Below are 21,330 nucleotides of genomic sequence, written 5' to 3'. Positions count from 1 at the left end.
ACATACTACATACAAATTATCACCACACTATATCAGAATTCACTCTCTGAGATAAAACATTCTGGTATCAGGCTAAGCCATAAAGTCGTGTTTCATATCTTATATAGGTCCCCCTAATATTTCTTGCACATTAATACACACAAAGTTCTTTTATACACACAAAGGAAACTAAAAGATTCGTATGTTACCAGGACCTTCTGACTTCGTCGGGTCTATCTCTCAATCCTTAGGATTCTTTCCACAGCTCATTCCTTCTTCTTCCTCACAGTTGTCTTTCCGACGGGCCAGCCTGACACTCACAATCATGAATTATCCTCTCCGATGTAGACGAGAACCGCTCTGCTTAAGTTGGTCAACGTGGTATAGCATGACGGTCAGCTTGCGTTGATTCTTCCCGCCTTAGTGACGAAATACCTGCACTTGGCTTGCTACTCAGCTGCATAACTGCGTCTAGACATCGTTCTGTTGACTGCTCTCATGTATTCATCTCAGGGAATAACTCGAGCTGGGCCCCTCGAGTGACCTGCGCTAATTGAGAGAAGCAACCAAATGAAGAGCGCTGAGAGTAAGAGTCTACGAGAGAGAGCAAGCTAGCAGTGTCAAGCCTTTTATATCATACCTTGAGCTGCTCGGCACTACTCCTTTGCATGCGGTTCCGGTCCTTCTCCTCGCATCTCCCGGGAAACACCTGCGCGCAACTTACTCCGTGCGTACATGACTGCCACGGGGTATGTTACTAATCCGAATGTCTCGTTTGCGAACTTTGAACTCCCTTTTACATACTAACATAATTCTCATCAATTTTTCTTCCATTGTTAAATTTACAAGAACAGGTAATATTATCTACATGGAATAGTCCAATATTAAAAGCGTTTATTAAGAAATTTTTCAAGCAATTAATATCTCTACTTATATACAAGTATTTCTCTCAGTGTTTTGATGCTTGTAAAATCCTGAATGAGATATTTCACAACGAAATCTCTTCATTCAAGATTTAACACTGGGCCTCTAATTCAAAGTGCAATCCTTACCTTTCTGTAGTGTGTCCTGTCATAGGAGATATCCATTTGAATACTGAAGAAATGAGGATGGGATGGCAGTGGAATTTTGCAGAGAGTTTAGGATCAATTTAAAGCAACTGTCCATTTCACAGAAACACCATGAAATGGACAGTCATCAACTCTGATGTTTCATCTCAAAAATAAACCTATATCATCTCTTCACAAAGAGTAGTGAAGTTGTTCACTCACTCATCCATATTTGAATTGGATCTATCCTATTCAAATAATCAATCATGTGCTTAGTAAAACATGTGATGCATCTAGCACACTTGCTGTATGCAGTTCATTGCTTGACAGTAGACATTTGTGTTTTTTATAAAAATGTTTACTGTCAAGCCTGCAATGATATTTACATTTGTTTTCTAGTTATTATATATGTTCATCCTGATAACTGACAGTCAAACATGTACGATGTTCTTATTTAAATTAAAATATTCCTACCACAAGTATTCCCAGCATCTTACTGTTTTATAATAGAACATGACATAGCACATGAGAGCTAACGTGTATTACCCAGTTAAACAAGCCCGCTACTGTTTGCATCAGGAAATCACGGTTTTCTAGTTATGAACATATTTATCCCATTTATCCTAATGTTACCAAACAACTTGCACCGAAACATGTTAGTATTCTTTTCAAATAAAATGCTTCCTAATGAGCCCCAGCTGCCATAGAAGCCGGGGCATTACCCAGTACAAAACCATCAAGAAACCAAGGTGAGCAATGGTATCAACTACTGAATTTTTTTACACGTGTGACCAAGTTTTGTTAGTAAGCACAATATCATCTGCACTACAAAATTTCAAAATAAAAAGACCTCAGGTCCACCTTATGTTACACTAAAGCCAAATCAAGATCCCCCATCTCTCAGAGCTAAAATAAATAAAATGTTAAAAATTTAAAAGCTCAGAAGTTTAACTAACCTGATCCTCTTTCCAAGACAGCTTTAAAGATAAAGTCATCCTCTGTGATTAAACCAAGCTCTTGCAATTCAAAATTGCTTGGATGACACTGTAAATAAAGATCACTTTATATAAAATGTATATATAATATATAGATAAAATGTTATTGAATGTGTGAATAATCTTTTGCTTCAAGATTAGAAGTAAAAAATATTTTTAGCTGGTTAATGTTAATTAACCACCTAACTGGTCAAGGTGGATGAAATATATCAATAATCTTAAGCTCTATCCATGTTATTTCAATGTTATCTAAATGGTTGTTTGTTTTGGGGTTTAATGGTGCAAGGACAGCTATGGTCATGCTGTGTCAAAAACATGTGTAATAAAGAAGGGGCATATATAGGTCTAAAAACTATATATAAAAGTCAAAATAACAACCAAAACATCATAAAAGACACAATTCTTAGAAGTATACTATTTAATAAATAAGACAACATAAAACAGTATAGAAAAAACAAATGTAAAAAGTATACAAAAAATATTAAAATTCATAAAATGTATATAAATTCATAGTGTAAATATGTTTTTAGAACATATTTACACTAACTTAAACTGAAAAAATATATACTTTATATAAGGTGGGTGGTAAAGCTCAATACTGTCTAAAAACTTAAAAACCAGGTTGAGTTGACGAGTGTGATAAAATTTGCCTAAGTGTTCGACTTAGACATTCTAAAAAAGTGGCTAAAGCAATGACTGCACTCATTGACAAAATGAGGGCAGTCATTATTTCACTGTGGATCGTCAGGAATCAAAACTCACACATGGACATGTCATCATCCCACAGAAGGAAGGAGCTAGTGAGATGACAATGACCTATGTGGAGTTGAGAAAGAACAGCCTCCACTGTACAAACCCATTGCAAGCTAGACTGCTATAATTTAATTTCAAGCTTAATTTGGTAGAGCTTATTATTACTCTTTCTGTTCCAAGACTGCTGCCATTGGGATTATTGTCTGATATTCTGCCAATAATCTGTGTATGGTAAGCAGACTGTAGATGTTTCAGAAATGAGCTGATCTTGCTGCAGTATCTGCAACCTCATTTCCCTTCTATTTGATTCCCAGCTCAGAATCAAATGGAAGTGTCAAAGTGTAACTTCCAAAACTGAAAGAAAAGGTGTTGCATTTGAGAGAGCACCAGATGTCGGCATAGCTCTAGACTTCTAATTGCCTGAAGAGAACTTTGCAAGTAAAAAAGGGATAGCAAAAAAAAAAAGACTCAAAAGGAGTCTTTTTTTTTTTACGCAAAGAATACAGGAAGAAAAGGGCCAGTATCATCACTGGGAAGTTTCCTCACCCATGAACAGATACCTCACGTTGTGGGGTATCTGAATGGTATCCTATTTCAACGGTACAATTCACATACATGTTTTGATTGACATCTGAAGCATGCCATGGCCAGTAAGGAGATAAGTAATTAATAAATATCAGAAAAACCTTACATACAAATATTCTTAAAACTTGAACGTTTCAGAGGAGAGAATTTCATTTTGTTCATATGAAATTGTGTTTTGGGAGACATGCAACATCTAAGAGGCTGTCCTCCCCTTGGATGTTAACTTTGCTCAGTCCAGTTTTTGGATGGCCCGGCTTTTCTTCATCCTCAAGAGTCTCACGACCACTTTGAAATCGCTTAAACCACTCGTAAACTTGAGTATGGGATAAGCATTCATTACTGTATGCTTTTTGAAGCATTTAATGCATTTTGGCAAAACCTTTACCAAGTTTAACACAAGAGTCAATTGCAGCTCTCTGTTTGAAACTCATTTTCCGACCGTTTGTCAAAACATACTATCACTCTTGGCACTATAATTTGGTTTCTAATGAAACAAATGTCATAAACAGTTGATACAATACTAAGGAAGGTTGCCACTTTCGAAAACAAAAAGATACAACAGGCCGTGCCACTAGTTCTTCTATTTTCAAAAAGTTCGGTTTCTTTTCGGACAGAGGGTGTATAATGAAGGAAGGTCACAAGCTACAACTGCAGTGGGTGACCGATATCTCCAAATATCAGCTCACCAAAACAGGGGTGCTCTCCTGAATCAGCTATGATCTGACATCTCACTGGCTACAGGAACATTGGTATCTGCTTCCACGGTGTGCAGAATGTGGTCTATATGCTAGTAGTGGTAGTCTGCATTCCCTTATTCCCATGGCATAGGAGAAAATGTTTGAAATGGGCCAGCTCCACATCAGCTGACTCAAGACCAATGGGGAAGGGGGTAAGTATTGTTCACAGGTGAGTGCCAGTTTGCTCTACAAATCAATACCAGATGTGCTCTGATCTGAGGAGAAGCAGGAACACATTATCAGTTCTCTAATATCTGTGAAAGGAGCACTTATAGTGGAGGGAGCATGATAATATGGAGAGGCATCTTGTTGGGTGGAGGCCGTGACCTATATGTGCTTCCTAGAGAATCATGAATGCTGCAACTTATTGAGACAGAGTCTTGAACTGCTATGTTTGTCCATATGTGGGTGTGATAAGGGAGACATTAACCTATAAGACGATAATGCTCATCCTCATCAAGCATAGCTAGAATACCAAGATCTTCAAGAAAAGACTACTGTATGTATGGACTGGCCAGCCAGGTCTCCTGACCTTAATCATATTGAGCAATCCCTGGGATGCTCTATATTAGCAATATGCTCTCAACCTCCTTGAGGGACTTAGGAAAGCTTTGCAGGAGCAAAAGTATGAAACGTTGTGAAAGCTATACTGCTGTCAGCGATGACTGCAATCCTTACTGAAGCACTTTGACAATCTCGTTTGACCTCTTATTTTTGAGAGGTCAAAATGAGAGTAAGAAACAGGTACATGTCTTCATGTATCCATTTTTTAGTGCATTAAACCATTTATTTACAATTTTTATGAGTGTATCTTTCACATATCGTATCATACTACTTTTCACCAAATTGCATAAAAATTCATCATACAGTTTTTGAGTTATCATGATTTTTCTCTTTGCTCTTTAATTTATGGAAACTATATCTGAACTGCAATCAGCATCAATCTGTTTATGACCGATCATAAAAATTGCTTGCAAACCGATTACAACAATGGGCGGCATATCCTCTGTTCTCAAAACTGAATGAAATAACATCTGTGTTGCAAATGTTAGTGACCAATCAGCAAGGAAGTATCAAGAAAATTTTTCCACTGAAAGTGAAGATCAAGGTAGTCTGTATCCATTTTTCAAATCTAGTAATACTGAATACTTTATTCACAAGTTCATATTGTAGGGTGAAAGTGCTTGTTTCATAAACATAGCGCCGTGATTTTTTAAAAGTAATAAGCCTAGAGATTTAAATTTTAATATGACAAGGGACTTTGTTTAATTTTGGTGTTAAGAAATCTCTTATTGAAGATGTTTGTGACACAACAGAGGTGATTCATCCACCTCCAGCATACAGAGCGATCTCTAGGATGTACAAAAGGAGGGGAAAACAACTAGCACACAGGAGAAAAAGTCTGCATTCACTTGTAAGTACTTACATTAATGTTATAAATTTTTGGTGATCAGAATGAGATATGTCAATGAAAATCAGCACAAATCAATTTAATGATGTTTGGCCTGAGGAAACTATAATATGCTATAAGATTTCATTAGTCCAGTGATTGATAACTGATATAAATGTAATTTTATATTTGTCAACATGCCACACCATATACATAAGTGCACTAATACTCGTTATGATTATGACATAATTAATTATTAATTTTGTAATATATCAATAATTAATTATTGATCAAATAATAATAATTAATTATTAATACACCACAAAATAACCAAGGTGTTCCGTGAAATTTTCAGGATTTGTGAAGTGTTCCGTCATAGGAAAAACCTGGGAAATGCTGGCCTATCCCATCTTCGATAATACAGCAGTAAAGCAGTTCTGTAGGCTACCTCCATGTGAAGGACAAACTGGATGGTGATGCATTTAGGAGACTCTCAGATCAGCTGGCACACAATCAATGAACCATGTACACTGCCAGGTAGTGCTTAAAGGGAACGTGTTCCCCATGTGGCAAGGGGAACTGTCCAGGCTATGTTACAGAATGAAGACTGGGTGCATTGTGTATATGTGACATATCTAAGAATACCTTCTCCAACAGTATGTTACTTAGCTCTTTTTCTCTTCACCTCTGAAACAGTAAAATCACAGATGACAGTAAAACCTAATTAATATGGTATCACTGCAGTTGAAATAAAACACAAATGTCACTAAAAAAACCTGAAAATGTTATGCATACTTCTTACTGGAAACTATATAAGGAGGGTGTGAACTAGGGCAATAAAGAGCAGGTTACTTGCATGGAGTGGTTAAAGGAATACATTTTTTTCGTGGTGTGGTGTGGTGAATATGGATCACAACCTAAATGATGTGCATCACCTGCAGACATACAGGGTGATCAAAATTATTCAAGTATATCTGTTTAAGGCTTTGTGAGGTGCCACCAAGTACTCCAAATGCTGCAAAACTGTGCATCATGCAGAAGCGATATCTGAGGGAAAAAAAAGTGCTTCCGAAATTCCCCACTAGGGGCACTGTAAACATGAAATGCTTGGAATATGCATATCACACAACTCAGCAGGTGCCAGGAACGTTTAAAAAAAGGCACATGATGTCTATTCTGGCCGTTAATACTGTCCACAGTGATGGCAGTAACCTTGCCCAAATGTACTTTGCTCACGAAGCTGTGATACTTAACCAATTGTAATGCTACTGCTGCACTCTGTGATGAATGATTAGTCAATTTGAAGAAATGGGAACTTTGGGAGGTAGGCTGGACAGAGGTCACAAACCAGTTAGTTCACAGCAAGTGAATGAAGTTGCTACTGCTGTTGTGGAGCAGTCCATGAATAACAGCATTCATTCCTGCAGTGCACATGCTGTATAAAGCATGGATGTGCCTTACACAACTGTTTGGAAAATTCTACGGAAGATTCTGCATTTCTACCCGTTGAAGATAACCCTGACATGGGAGTTGTGTCCGCAGGACTTTAAGTCGACTGACATTCACTTTTATATTCTTTGCTTGAGTAGAGTTGAATGCTGTGTGGCTGTGAATGATTTTGTGGGGAGATGAAGCTCACATCTGAACAGAGCTGCAAGTACTCACAATTGCAATGTATGGGCCATGCAAAATCTGCATGCAATCCAACGAATTCCTTTGCATTCACCCAAAGTTACTATCTGGTGAGGGTTTACAGCTTCATTTATCATTGGACCATTCTTCTTTGAGGACATTCGCCAGTCAGATTCTGTGACCTGCTCAGTAACTGCTGAGAGCTATCATGATATGATAAACAATTTTGTTGTGCCACAGTTACAGCAGCACCTGCGCATGGATTCAGCCATTTTCATGCAGGATGTGGGACCCTTTCATACATCAGTCGATCTGTACAGGAGGTTCTTCAAGAACATTTTACGGAAGTCAGAGTGATCAGCAGTGCATCCCCCACTGCACAGCCATCTTGTTCATCTGATCTGTCTGCATGTGACTTCTGGGCGTGGAGATTTCTCAAAGTCAGAGTTTATCAGGATCATCCATGATAACTTGCCAGCAATGAAAGACAGCATAATGTCGTATGTGCACAATATCAGTCCCGACAAGCTGCAATTCTTCCATTGAGCTATTGAACACATTGTGCAAAGGATGCATTTTGTGGCAGTAGAGCCTGTGAATGCATAATGGAAGTGAATAAACATGTATTATATATACTTGTGTCACTTTTCTCTTCCTTACACACACACACACACACACAGAAAAATTACTATACCTACATTCAGTACATTATACAGTGCCCTCCGGTGGTGAATTTTGGAACTGCAAACCCCCCCCCACCACCACCACCACCACCAGATATTGCTTCCACATGGTGGACAATGTATTCCTGCAAAGTCTCACTGGGTGCACTCCACAAGGTCTTAAACAGGGATATTTTAATTTTAATCACCCTGTACATCTGAAACTGACCTGTTTATGAAGATACTTCACACACAAACTTAGTGTGCTTATTCTCAGGTATTGGATTAAAACAAAATTATAATTATTTTATTATAATTTACTTGATAACCAAGTAAAAAAAATACTTTCTACATCTACATTTGAGAAATCTTTAGGCACCTTTTCAATATATTCTGCCAAATAAATCAAGTGGATGATCAGAATGGCCTGAATTCCAATATTTATTAAATATAATGTGTTGTTAGTGTTATTTTTATATTTTTTCAAAAATTTCCTACTGGTACTGTTTATTCTCTTTCACTGTAAGGCAAGCTACAGGTGCATCCCTCCACAGGTTAACACAGGAGACCCCCTAGAGGAACCGATTAAACTTCTTAATTTTATGGCTGGTTTAAAGGCGTCCCCTCTCCCACAAAATTAATAAAGGATTCTTTTACTCTTTGGAAGTGTGCTATGAAACTGTGGTCACTGTTCATTGGAATTGTATCTGGTAATTCTCCCGCTCTTGTCTAAATCTGTTAAAACACATGTAGCAGGTATTAAGTATCCCATTACAATGCAACTCCTAACTTAACAAGACCTCCCCCCCTCCTTCCTCCCTTCATTTGCTTCCTTTTCTTAGCTATTTTAAAACATCTGCCTTTGTTCTAACTTAACTCCCATCCACAAAGAGTTTCATAAACCTATAGTACATCAGTACTGTGGATGGGCTAAGGTGTTTTTCATTTATTTTTTTATGTAATCCAGAAATCCTACTTTAGACACTGAACATGGAATTTTTTCAAGTTACTTCATGCCTCCAATAAGCAGAGCAGTGGTCTCGCACCAAATGATGAAAGTAATGTTTCAAGTATTGTTTCAGAGATTTTGACTTAAAATATTTTGCTATTTCATTTAGGTGGTTATTTGCAATTTGGAGTTTATCTTCTGAATTTGAAATTAGTACTTGATCATCTGCATAAAGTATTGTATTTAGCTGTTTATTATTTGTTAGTTTAATTCCATCTTTCACAGTTGTTTTCCATTCTTTTAGGATTCTGTTTATATAAATGTTGAACAGAATTGGGGATAAGCCACAACCTTGTCTTACTTCTTTATTTATAGTTAGGTTCTGATAATGTTCCATCTGCAAATTTTTGTTTCTCTATATAAACGTTTTATTGCGTTAATTAATCCAGGAGATATTTTATCATCTGGTAATATTTTCCAGATTAGATTTCTGTTCAAGTTATCATACGCCTTTTCATAATCAATAAATAGAAGAAAAGTGGGCAGGTTAAATTCTTTTCTTTTTTCTATGATCTGTTGCATTGTGAAAGAGGCATCTGTGCATCTTCTAACTCTTCTAAACCATACTGTTCTTCTTCTAAATAATTTTCTGTATATTTAATCAGTCTGTTCTTTAAGATGTTTGCATATAGTTTAGATGCTGTTATTAAGCGAGTAATGCCTCTGTAATTTCCGCATTTGTCCTTGGGACCTTTTTTTGTGAATATTTATTACTACTCCAGTTTCCCATTCTTTTCAGATCTTTTGATATTTCCAGATATTATTGAAGAGTTTAAATAGGGTTTCTTTTAAGCTATTGTCTACATATTTAAAGAGCTCAACACATATTCCATTCAGACCCAGGCTATTTCTTGAGTTTTTAAATTCTTTTTCTAATTCTTCCATTGCTATTTCTTCTGTACTTTCCTGTATATATTGATATCTTCAATTTTGTGAGTTTTGTATTTCTTGCTTTTCATTCCACAATATTTTATGGTGTTCTATCCAATCCTCTTTGGAAATTAGATTATTTCTTAATTGGTCATTTTCTGCTGTTTGTAGTTGCCTGAAAATTTTAAAACCTATTCTTTGTGGTCCAGTGATATCCTGTTCTAATGATTTAACATATTTACTCCAATCTTCTCTGCATATACTTCTGACTTCAGCCCATAATTTCTTATACCGTATATAGTCAGCACAGTGTTCTTTATTCTGCTTTTATATAAGTTTCTGATACTTCCTGTTCTAGGAGGTGAATTTTAAACTGTTTATTAGATGTTGGTTTGTTATCTTTTTTCTTTTGAAGTATGTGGTTCTTTTTATGAATTCAAATCTGCTTTCAACTAACATGTGATCATCATCAATTTCACTCCCTCTAAAAACTCTTGTATCCATGATATTATTATTTAGTTTGTTGTTAATAATAATGTAATTGATTATTGTAATTGAATGTAATTGCTATTATTGATTTTATTCCTCTTGTTTCCCATGTGTACTTATGTATATTTTTATGCCTGATGAAAGTATTGCTGATTTTTAGATTGTTAAATATGCAGAAGTCTCTTAATAAAATTCCATTGTTATTGATTACTGATTCTCCTTCTGATTCAATGCATCCTGTTATTGGATTACTTACCACTCTAGCATTGAAATCTCTCATCAAGATTGTTGCTTCATTTTTATTTGTTTCATCAATACATTCCTAAAGTTTTCTGTACAATTCTTCTGTCTCTTCCTCTTTTCCATCTACTGGTGCATAAATTCCAAAAATATCGAATGTTTGATTCATAATTTTTGTTCTAACTTTGATTATTCTGTCTGGTATCCAAGTATAATGGGAAATTTTGTTTTTTCCATTTTTTAATCCAAATTGCAACCCCAGATGAAGCCCATTTGTCTTCTGGAACTCTGGAGAAGATCATGACATAATCTTCCAGAATTTGAGATCCCTTCTTTTTTGTCTCAGTTATTGCTGCTATATCAATGTTTCTATTTTGTAGTTCTCTGTTTAGCTCATCAATTTTGTGTGTGATTCCACAGACATTTCAAGTAGCTATTTTTAATTTTTCAAAAAGTCCCTGTCCATTAGCCAGGTAAATTCCGATTAAATCCATCTTATTTTTCTTCTTCAGAACTTTGCGAGAAATTGGAAATTTCCTCTGGATAGGCTACCAACCTTTCACAGGGTGAGTTCGGTGGTAGGGCTGCTGCCTTAAGGCTTCCGAAAACCTGCCTTTTGGGAGGGAAATCCCACTGCGTGAAATGGAAAAAACAAAGTATAATAGGAAAGATTCCTCCCTAGCCCACGACTACTCTAATAGCATTGAGGGGGGGGGGGCAAGAGGAACAACAAAAAGGAAAGAAAGAAGAGTAGGGACTGGTCTACAGATATACTGTACATTACATGAAGTAAGGCACGGTCCAGCATCAGGCACCACGGGTTTGCTGCTCCCGTACTCACTAAAGTGAGCCCTTGAGGGCGTGCTTTATCTATCCTGCTAATATCCTTTATGTTTGTTGTCAATGTACAATTTCTTGCCATTTCATTTGCTCTATTTCTAGCAATCCCTCCCCCCCATTTGCTTTATTTTGTTTCTGGTGATTTGTTTTTTGCAGTTTCTTTTATTCCATTTCTAGTGATTCCCTATATTCTGTTTCTTGTGTTTTCATTTGTTCTACTTTTGGTGATCACCTTTGTCCTGTTTCCTGCAATTTTCTGTTAGTTTTTCTTTTTGTAAATACCTTTGTTCCATTTCCCCATAATTTATTTTCTTTCTCAGAATTTCTTTTGTTTCACTCGAATGAAGAGCAGAGATTAGTAATTTTATCCTAAATTCACTATAACAAACCATGTCTCTTATTCCTAATGATTCACTATAGTGATCTATCATATTATTGATGATTAAGGGGATTTCATAATTTGGAAACTACTCTAAGACCAAACATGGAACTTTCCCAAGCTATTTCAGCCTCCAATAAGCATGGTGATGGTCACTCACTGAACAATGAAATGCAGCTAAATTAAAACTTGATTGATATCATGATTTATCATTAATGCTTTATTAACATACATCAAACAGTTTAACAACTTTAAAAAGATGAAAAAAAGTAGTAATTTTAGTTATGTTTACCATAACATCCTCCCAAGATGATCTTCTCCATTCTCGTAGACGAGCTGCTATCTTGGATGGAAACAATGGAGATGCTTCGGGGGGCAAAGGCAGTGATCCATTTTCTATTAAGATATGTTCAGAGTAGACATTAAGTTCACTAACACATGCAAGTACAAGAATATTATCAATTCATAAAGATTATCATTATTTACATATGCAGATGTAAATAATGACTAATGATCATAAATGCTGTTGTGGTGCTTTGATAATGTGCCATCATTACACTCATATGATTATATTTTTGTTTGCACTGATCTGCAATCCCCACCCCTTTTTTTGAAGTCTTTGGATTAATATTATATTCAACTATCACTACAATTAACATTGCAAAGACAAAACAAATAATTTATTGTAGTTACTACCATTGGTGGGCTTAACACAATAATGAAACCATGTTCTAAAGACCAAACATTTTTTCAAGCAGTTTCAGGCCTCCAGAAAGCAGGGTAGTGGTATCACACCAGATGGTAAATGTCACATACCACTTGAAGATATTTATAAAGATCTTCATCCAATGTCGGATCTTTACCCAACCTGCTTCCTACTTGTTGGAAGGGCAGAAAAATTATTCTTTTGGCCTTCTAAACTGAGTTGCTATAATGGTATTTGCCTATAGTGAGAGTTGACTGTATATATGTATAAGCTACATTTCATCAGTTTTGTATTAGTTTAAAATGAATTCTCCAATGATGTTTTCATTGGAAAATTCATCAATAAATTCATTTTTTCATTAACGTTTAATACTGAACAATGTGTTGCTTCATTTCAAAACTGACCAAACCATCATTATCACAACAATGTGTTTCTCAAAAAAAGTGCTCCATATAGTCTTTGCATTTATCATAATTAAATGGCTCAACAATTAGAATCTATATCAACATGACTATTGATCTTAAATTTACTTTTGTTAAATTTACAATTTGTACTTTCATGTTTTTCAGATTTTCTCAGAATTTTTTATCACAAAATCGTATTGTATTAAAAACTGTTTTTAACAAATCTGAATAATTTTGCTATGGTGTCATTTAGTCCCATAGTAAACAGCTAGCAAATTTTAAGAAACTAGAATAATTCCACTGTAGTGTTAGCTAGAATCACCAAAAGACTCTTATAAAGTATAGGTAATCTCTCAAATCGTATGGGACATCAAATTCAACAAACATTAATTGCCATGATTATAAGTCAACAATTTTTTCTAATAAGACAAAGTAAATCCACTTATTTGTAAATCATATATGAAGCACATCAGTGTTTGGGCATTGTGGATCCAGATCAAAGAGTTACACTGTCATGGATACAGAACCTCCTATTTTTTATTATTATTATTATTTTTTTTTTTTTTGGGTGGGGGGAGTTCTAAGTAATGTCTGAAATAAACAGACTATTGGAAACCAACTGCACAGTAGATATGGCCAACCTCTTTAGGCAGGAGATGAATCTTATCACCCAATGTGAAACAACTGCACTGCTTACTGGAGGCCAGAAGTGGCTGCATGAGAAAGTTCCATGTTTGGTCTCCAGAGCTTAGTTTCTGGATCATGTAAAAATAAATAAATAAAATACATCTAAAAAATGATAAAAATGGACCAAAATCTCCTTAGCTAAGATACTAGAAATTTTATGGAACATTAATATTAAAAACTGAAACATATTGTTTATTAGCGAGTAAAACATTTTAAATGATAATAGAACTACGTACGGTAACTCTGTTGCATGAGTTGAGCTACTGTGTCCAAAGTGTAGCAGTGGCCACCTAAACTCTAATATTGCATTAAGTTCACTTGTGTTTTTGTTTAATGGATGAAACAAATGTCTAATGATAATAACTGAACTTTATTTAAATCGACATTTTTTTACCCCATCGAAGACAAGTGATGACCAGCAAGGAAGAGTTTTAGTTTTGGGAAGAGACAGAAGTCAGAGAGAGTCAAATCTGGGGAATAGGGTGGATGTTCTGACAATTTATAGTGAAGATCCCTTAATTTTTCCATTCCCAAAACACCTTTTTGGGCAGGTGTATTGTCCTGATGAAAGATGATTTTTTTTTCTTCTGCAAACTGGGTCTTTGCTCGTGAATTTTTTCGTCTAGTCTGATTAAAAGATTGGAATAATAATAATATTCCCCGGTTATTGTTTTACCCTTTACAAGGGAATTAATAAACAAAATGCCTTTAGCACCCCCAAACCACCGATGCCATAACCTTTCCTGTCGAAAGAACCGACTTTGTCTTCTTTGTCGCTGAACAACCGGCTTCTGTCCACTGTTTACTCTGCTGTTTGGATTCTGATGTATAATGGTGAATCCAAGTCTCATCCATAGTAATAAATTAATGCACAACATCAGTTTAATTCTTGTTAAAATGCTCCAAGCACTGTTCAGAGATTTTCATGCAAGTGCATTTTTGATCTGCTGTGAGCAAGAGCGGCAACCATCTTAGACAAAGCTTTTTTCATGCTTTTTTGCAATTCTTCATGCAAAATATATCCTACACAGTCTTTTGAAATGCCTATAGTCTCAGCAATTTCAAGCACTTTGACTCGCTGGTCATCCAATACCATATCGTGCACTTGATCAATGATTTCTGGTTGTTACACTTTTTGGACGTCCAAAAAGTGTAACACATTTAAATATATAATTTAAACATGACCATACCAGCCATGTTTAACATGGCTGGTATGGCCATGTTTAAACTCGGCAGCCCATTTCTTAATTGTCAAAAATGAAGGAGAAAAGTGCCCATAAACTTTTATTAACTTCAAATGAATTTCTTTTGGCATTAAACCTAATTTTACAAACGGCACGATACTCAATTTTATCCATTTCAAGGGATACAGACAACACTTTTGCTTCAGACAGCTGTATAAAATGAACTATTTGATAGAATGACTTGCAATTTTACATGAATGCTTATGACTGATGTACCAACTTAGAAAATAAAAATTGTGCTGATAGTGTTGCCATCTGTTGTTGAGGCTGAGAATTTTTCAGACCACCCTCGTAATTCTAAAGTGTTATCAAAAAATGTCAGAAATAGCAGTTTTAAATCGCTGTTTACTTAATTTGAAGTAGTATCACACAAAGAGTAGGGGAAGATGTCTCTCTCTCTCTCTCTCACACACACACACACACTTTACTGGCACCTTAAAGAATATTGCATAGGCATTATGGTCAAGTTGTAACACAGCTTCTCTAATCACGAATGTCTTCCTGAAAAGAAATTTCAGAACTACTTCAGACCATCCCTTAATATATATCTGCTTTATCACTTTGACAATGCACCCTAGCTATTATTCACTTGGCAGGGCAAAATGTAAAGACTGAAAATGTGAGTTAACTTTCTATTCCTACCCCCCCCCCCCAGCTATTCATAGAATACTTTGAATAGGTATATTAGCACTACTCCTTACAAACCTAGTACATGGTATAGGCACATACAAAATGTTTTAGTGTACCTTAGTCAACAGTAAGGATCTGTTTTATCATAGAAAAGAAAACAACGGTATGCACTTCCTTGATAGTCATTCCTTTATCCAAGGATATCTACCTACACCAGTAAGCACACTAATCATTTTTCATATCACTGTTAAAACATTAACTAATGATGCTAAAACTGCCTGTTCATTATTAGTTATTAATGCTAGAACTGTCTCTGGTGTCAGTTAAACCTTCAAAAAATTAGTAATCTATCTGTTCATCACTTGATTATACTATAAATTAAAGATACCAAGAAATTATATACTTGATTTAATCCTTTATCCAAGTGTAAGCAAACAAAGTTTGTGCCTGAAATATAATCAGGACTGGGGCAACTCGTATATAGAACCTAATGATGTCACATCACTTGCCATAGTATCCCATAATGCCAAGCACATATCCTTACAGGTATGCATTATGGGAAAGGTCACTACCCAGACCAGTTTCGACCTTTATTGAGGTCTTGTCAGTGGGAGCCAGACCCAGAGGTGATAGTAAGCTTCTAGTCCTGATTATATTTCATGTGCACACTTTGTTTGCTTACACTTGGATAAAGGATTAAACCAAGTATATAATTTCTTGGTATCTTTAATTTATAGTATAACCAAGTGGAAAAATTTCCAATAATTATCTCTAATCCAGAGTATTTTAATAATAAGGTGTGACACCTTTTGGCTACTCGTATATGAAAATATTATTTCAGCATCACTTCAACCTTAGTATCACCTCTGGGTCTGGCTCCCACTGACGAGACCTGAGTAAAGGTCAAAACCAGTCTGGGTAGTGACCCTTCCCATAATGCATAGCATTATACCTACATGTAAGGATGTATGGGATAATTATGGGATACTATGGCAAGTGATGTGAAGTCACTAGCTTCTATATACGAGTTGCCCCAGTCCTGATTATCTTTCAGGCACAAACTTTGTTTGCTTACACTTGGATAAAAGATTAAACCAAGTATATAATTTCTTGGTATCTTTAATTTATATCTGATCACCAAAAAATCCTCTGCACCACGTAGATAATCTTGCCATCTACAGACCATCTTGATAATCAACACATACCACTTTACAGGTGACATCACCTGTAAAGTGGTATCTTCATCCAACTCCACACAACTTTTACATCTGTCTATAGGTGTTCGAAGCCATGGTGGATGCCCTGGACATGAACCTCCTTCAGTGTTTGGGTCACACCACATTGGATATCCTCAATGTCGGTGAAGGGAAAAGTCTGCAAGAGCCAAATCTGATGAACAGGGGGATGTTTGATCATACATATCAACTTTGAAGCCAGAAACTACTTTGCAGGCAGCACATGATGTGCTGGTTCCTGACATGTCATATGCAGGTGTACTATTCCAGCACCATCGAAAAAAACAATGATCATTGTCTTGACACGTGGTTTTTGCAATCTGACATTCTTTTTCCAGGGAGAAGACATTCCACACCATTCCATGTTCTGGTGTTTCATTTCGAGATCAATCTGAAAACACCAACTTTCATCATCAGTGACAGTTCTTTGCAACACATTATGATCTTCATCAACTGCATGGATGAAATTTTGTCAACTTGCAACCTGGTGCTCTCTCTGTTCGTGAATCAACGTGTAAAGCACAAACATCGAACAAATCTCTTTCTAAGATTAATCTGGTCATTTCCTTACCAACACGAAGCTGTACAACACCTAGCTTTCACTACATTTTCATTTGTCTGTGCAGAAACTGGCCATCCACAGCATGGTTTATTCTCCAGGGACTCCCTCCCCTCTTTAAATGTTGAAAACCAGTGGAATACCTGTGTATGGCTCAGACAAGAATTATATCATACCATATCAAAACAGTGTACTGCCAGTATCCTGTTGTCTTTTGTCAGAAAGAGATCAGAAAAACATTACATAATCCAGATGAATAGGCACGATTATAAAAGGATTATAAAATGATGCTTCATTTGGTTTGTAACCTAAAGCACAAGTTTAAGCCCAAATTGAATGTCATCAAAGACAGGAATGGAGCAGTACTAACAGAAAAATTAGAAATCAAAAACAGAAGGAAAGAATACTATGAGGAACTATACAATAGAGAGGATAAAGAAAATTTGGAGGCACCCTCACACTACTACAATTTTAATTTGGAACCTCCTCCACTTAGGTTGAAAGGGCAGTTAAACAGCTTAATAGAAATAAGGCCCAGGTGTAGATGGAATCTCAGCAGAGTTAATTAAGGCTGCAGGGGATAAAGGGATAAAAGTGTTTCATAGGTTGATTACAAGGATATGGGATACAGGATCATGGTCTAGAGACTAAAAGAAGTCTGTTTTCAACCACTACATAAGGGGGGGGGGATATGAAGGATTGCAAGAATATAGAACTATTAGTTTGATATCTCGTGAAAAGCAAGATTTAATTAAACGTCATTCTAAATAAGATTGTGGCCAAAGTTGAGGCAGAGATGCTTGAAGAACAAGCAGGTTTTAGGAAAGGAAAGGGTACCAGAGATCAAATCCTTTGCCTTAGACAAATCATAGAAAAGTATAAAGAATTTAGACTCCCTATGGTAATGTGTTTCATAGACTACTCTAAAGCTTTTGACTCTGTTCAGCATATGAAACTGTGGGAAGTAATGAAAAAGAATGGGTTTTCCTCAAGACACTATCAGGCTGATAGGTAACTTGTACAGAGAGCAAGAAGCCATGGTAAGAACAGGTGTTGGATTAACTGATTGGCTCCAGGTTGGATATGGAGTTAGGCAAAGATGTCTATTTTCTCCTCACTTTTTTAGTATCTATGCAGAGGACATCATGCAGCATTAGATGTGCTTAAGACAGGAATTAGGATAAGCAGTAGATTGATCAGTAATCTGAGGTGTGCCGATGATACATTACTCTTTGTAATGGCAAGGAAGAACTAGGACATATACTTGACAAAGTTAATCAGATCAGTAATAACAGAGGTTCTCAAAGGGAATATAAACAGGGAAGCTCCTGAGAAACAAATATACTTTAACAGAGAAAGAATTCAAGAAATCAGCAAGTTTGAGTAGTTGAGATTCATTATTAATGTGAAGAATTACTGTTCACAAGATGATTAGGAATGGCTAAAACTTGTGTACAATCTGGAGGGATGGATCTATCTCCACGGGAACAAAGTTGAGGATTTTGGATGCAGCTGTTTTTCCAACAGCAACTTATCGATGTGAGACCTGGAAGCTAAAGAAGCCTGATAGGAAAATGATAGCTGGTTCTGAGATGTGGTGTTACAGAAGGCTGTTGAGGATATCATATACTGAAAGGCAGAAAAATAGAGGTACTAGAAAGGATCAATAGAACTTCAAGGCTCCTTAAGGATACTGACAGTTGAAATACTTTGGACACATTGAAAGGATGGAAGGAGGACTTCTCAGAACAGTAATAGAAAGTAAAGTTCCTGGGAAAAGAGGAAGGGATAGACTGTCAATTTGATGCCAGGATGGTATATCTGGAAACTGATATACCATCTATAATACCATATAATAACTGATCTTCAGAGAATTGAAGCCCCCAGAAAAGCATACAACAGGACCACATGGTGAGGACTGGTGTGGCACATCACTGAGCACCTGGGTGACCATTTTGCATCTGTTGATGCCCAATAAACAGATGGATGGACTTGATAGCGTTCTGAAGTTGAACCCAAGCTCTAGTTGTACTCGGGAACTAATGCATATATATTCTGTCTTCAGTAGACTTTTTCATATTTGAGTGGCATCTACTCCACAGCATAGAGATCATTGCCTGTTATTCAATCCATTCCAAAAGTCAGCCGACTTTTGGAATGGATTGACCTATATACTCATTGTTCTGCATAAAAATATGAAGAATGTTCTTAATGGTCAACTTCTTTACCACTTGGAGGTCCATAGCAATGATCAGCATGAATTCTCCCCAGCAAAATGACAGGGGATTTATTTATAGCTAAAAAAGCAAAGGAATCAAAGCCTGGATATATTACCAAGCTTTGATAAATGACCTGAACTAAGAACCCAGATTTCAAAACAAATAATTACAGGAGAGGAGGAGTGGAGATAGTGGATATTATGATGAATAGAAAATTAGATACTTTTTGGAAAAGAGAAATGAATAAAACAAGGAAGGAGGAACCCTAAGAGCACAATGTCTAGTTTTTATTATTATCTAAGACCTCCAGGGAGGTTGCACCTCACCCATACTAGCCGACATACCTCCTCTTAAACTCACTGACAATAGATGCACTCACCACTTCAAACAGGTGAACGGTTTCACACACACTAACTGTTCTGTGAGAGAAAAATCTAGCTAGCTCTTAGCTATTTCTCAACTGCACAAAATCTTAGCTTCAATGGATGCTGTGATCTTTCCCCACCTTCCATATAACAAAAATTTTCATCAGCTGATATCCTATAACACCTTTTCAGAAATTTACAGACCTCCATCATATCACCTCTATTTCCTCCTGTATCTACAGTACACATACTCTCAACTGTTCTCATAATCTACATTCCATAATATTTGTTACTCTTTTACATCTTTGTTATGCCTCTTGGCATCTTTTCCCCACCTTCATCCCCTCCCAATCCATAAGACGAAATCTGTGCACATTAGTCCAGGTGCATTCATATCAAAGCCTAATAAAGCACCAAAATGACTGTGTCAATGTTTATTTCAGCATCACAATTATTCTCCAAGTTGTATTTGCAATTTTTGCTATGTAACCTTTAAACTGAACTTTAAATTCCTATCCACCAAGATCCTTAGCTTCATCAAGTTTTGCATAGCATAATTCCACCAATGTAATCCACCAGAAATATCATTTTGTAAGTGCTGTATATCAGCAACATCCCTTTTGCAAACATGTCTTGGATTCATCATCAGTAAAGAAATCAATGACAGTCTTATAAAGTGCAATGAAGTTAGTAAGAGAATAATGAAGTATATATTTTATTTAATGAAAAACAATTTTGATTCAGTTACATACACCACCATGAAATTTAGATAAGAGCAGTCGGAAGGAATTTTCCAAGATAAGAGAGTAATCATCTTAGGATATCATAACAGGATATCAGACTGGAGAAGAAAGGAGTAGGGGGGAGGGATGGGAATCATTTAATTTCAGTTAAAGAAATGATGAAAAGGTAAAGGTTATTCGATTTTTGTATATGAGAAATGAAATTATGATTGGAAACTTCTGATTTGAGAAGAAAAAAGGCATTAAAATTATAATGCTCTAGTTGGGATCATATCAAAATCTATTGTAGATTATTTCATTTCTGACAAAGAATAGCATAATAAAGTCAGCAACATCAAAGATTAGTTACCAATTAGCACAGATCATGGGCTTCTTATAGCTATGTTTAACATGCTTACAGAAAAGCAACGTGTAATAAAAAAGGAGACAGAGAGCTTATAGTGGAGATGTTGAAAGAGACTGAGGTAAATCAAGATATGAATCTTGGATCAGGTCCAAGCATGGACCTGATCCAAGTGATGAGTTAATGATTAATGCCAATAAAGAAAGGGAAAAAAAATTCCCTCCAAATAACGGCAGGAATAGGACAAAGAGTATGGAAAGACATGCAGAAATAAAACAGAAAAGAAAGACGCTGGTGGAATGAGATAAATTTATTAGTAGTCATAAATTTTCAAAAACCATTTCAAAAATTGATAAAGAGAAGGCCAAATTACCTGTTTATGATGAGAAAAAGGACCATGCTAGAAAATAATACATACATACATCTTCAAGGCCCACTCTTCCTATTTGGGTTGTGGGGGCAACAGCTGTAAGAGGAACTTCCAATGGTCACGATCCTCTGCATGCAAGCTCAGATGTTCTGGTGGGATTCCCAAACGTGTCCACCCAAGGTTTTGGATATAATCTATCCAGCGAGTCCTTGGCAT

At 36.1% G+C, this 21,330-nt stretch overlaps 1 protein-coding gene across 2 annotated transcripts in view; it reads right to left on the bottom strand.

The window, feature by feature from the left end:
* Positions 1 to 21,330, bottom strand: part of thoc5 (THO complex subunit 5) — a 514,059-nt gene that overhangs the window by 101,942 nt on the left and 390,787 nt on the right. For both annotated transcript variants that reach the window (XM_090391636.1, XM_090391637.1), the window contains 2 exons: positions 11,902 to 12,005; positions 1,985 to 2,072 (listed from right to left, as the gene is read on the bottom strand). In XM_090391636.1, the coding sequence (XP_090247762.1) occupies positions 1,985 to 2,072; positions 11,902 to 12,005 (192 nt within the window). The remainder of the gene's footprint in view (positions 1 to 1,984; positions 2,073 to 11,901; positions 12,006 to 21,330) is intronic.

Source organism: Typopeltis vanoorti, chromosome 4, assembly GCF_054136105.1.
Source record: "Typopeltis vanoorti isolate ZY-2024b chromosome 4, IOZ_Tvanoo_1.0, whole genome shotgun sequence".
In the NCBI taxonomy this organism is placed as follows: Eukaryota; Metazoa; Arthropoda; class Arachnida; order Uropygi; family Thelyphonidae; genus Typopeltis; species Typopeltis vanoorti.
This window is presented reverse-complemented; position numbering and strand designations above follow the sequence as displayed.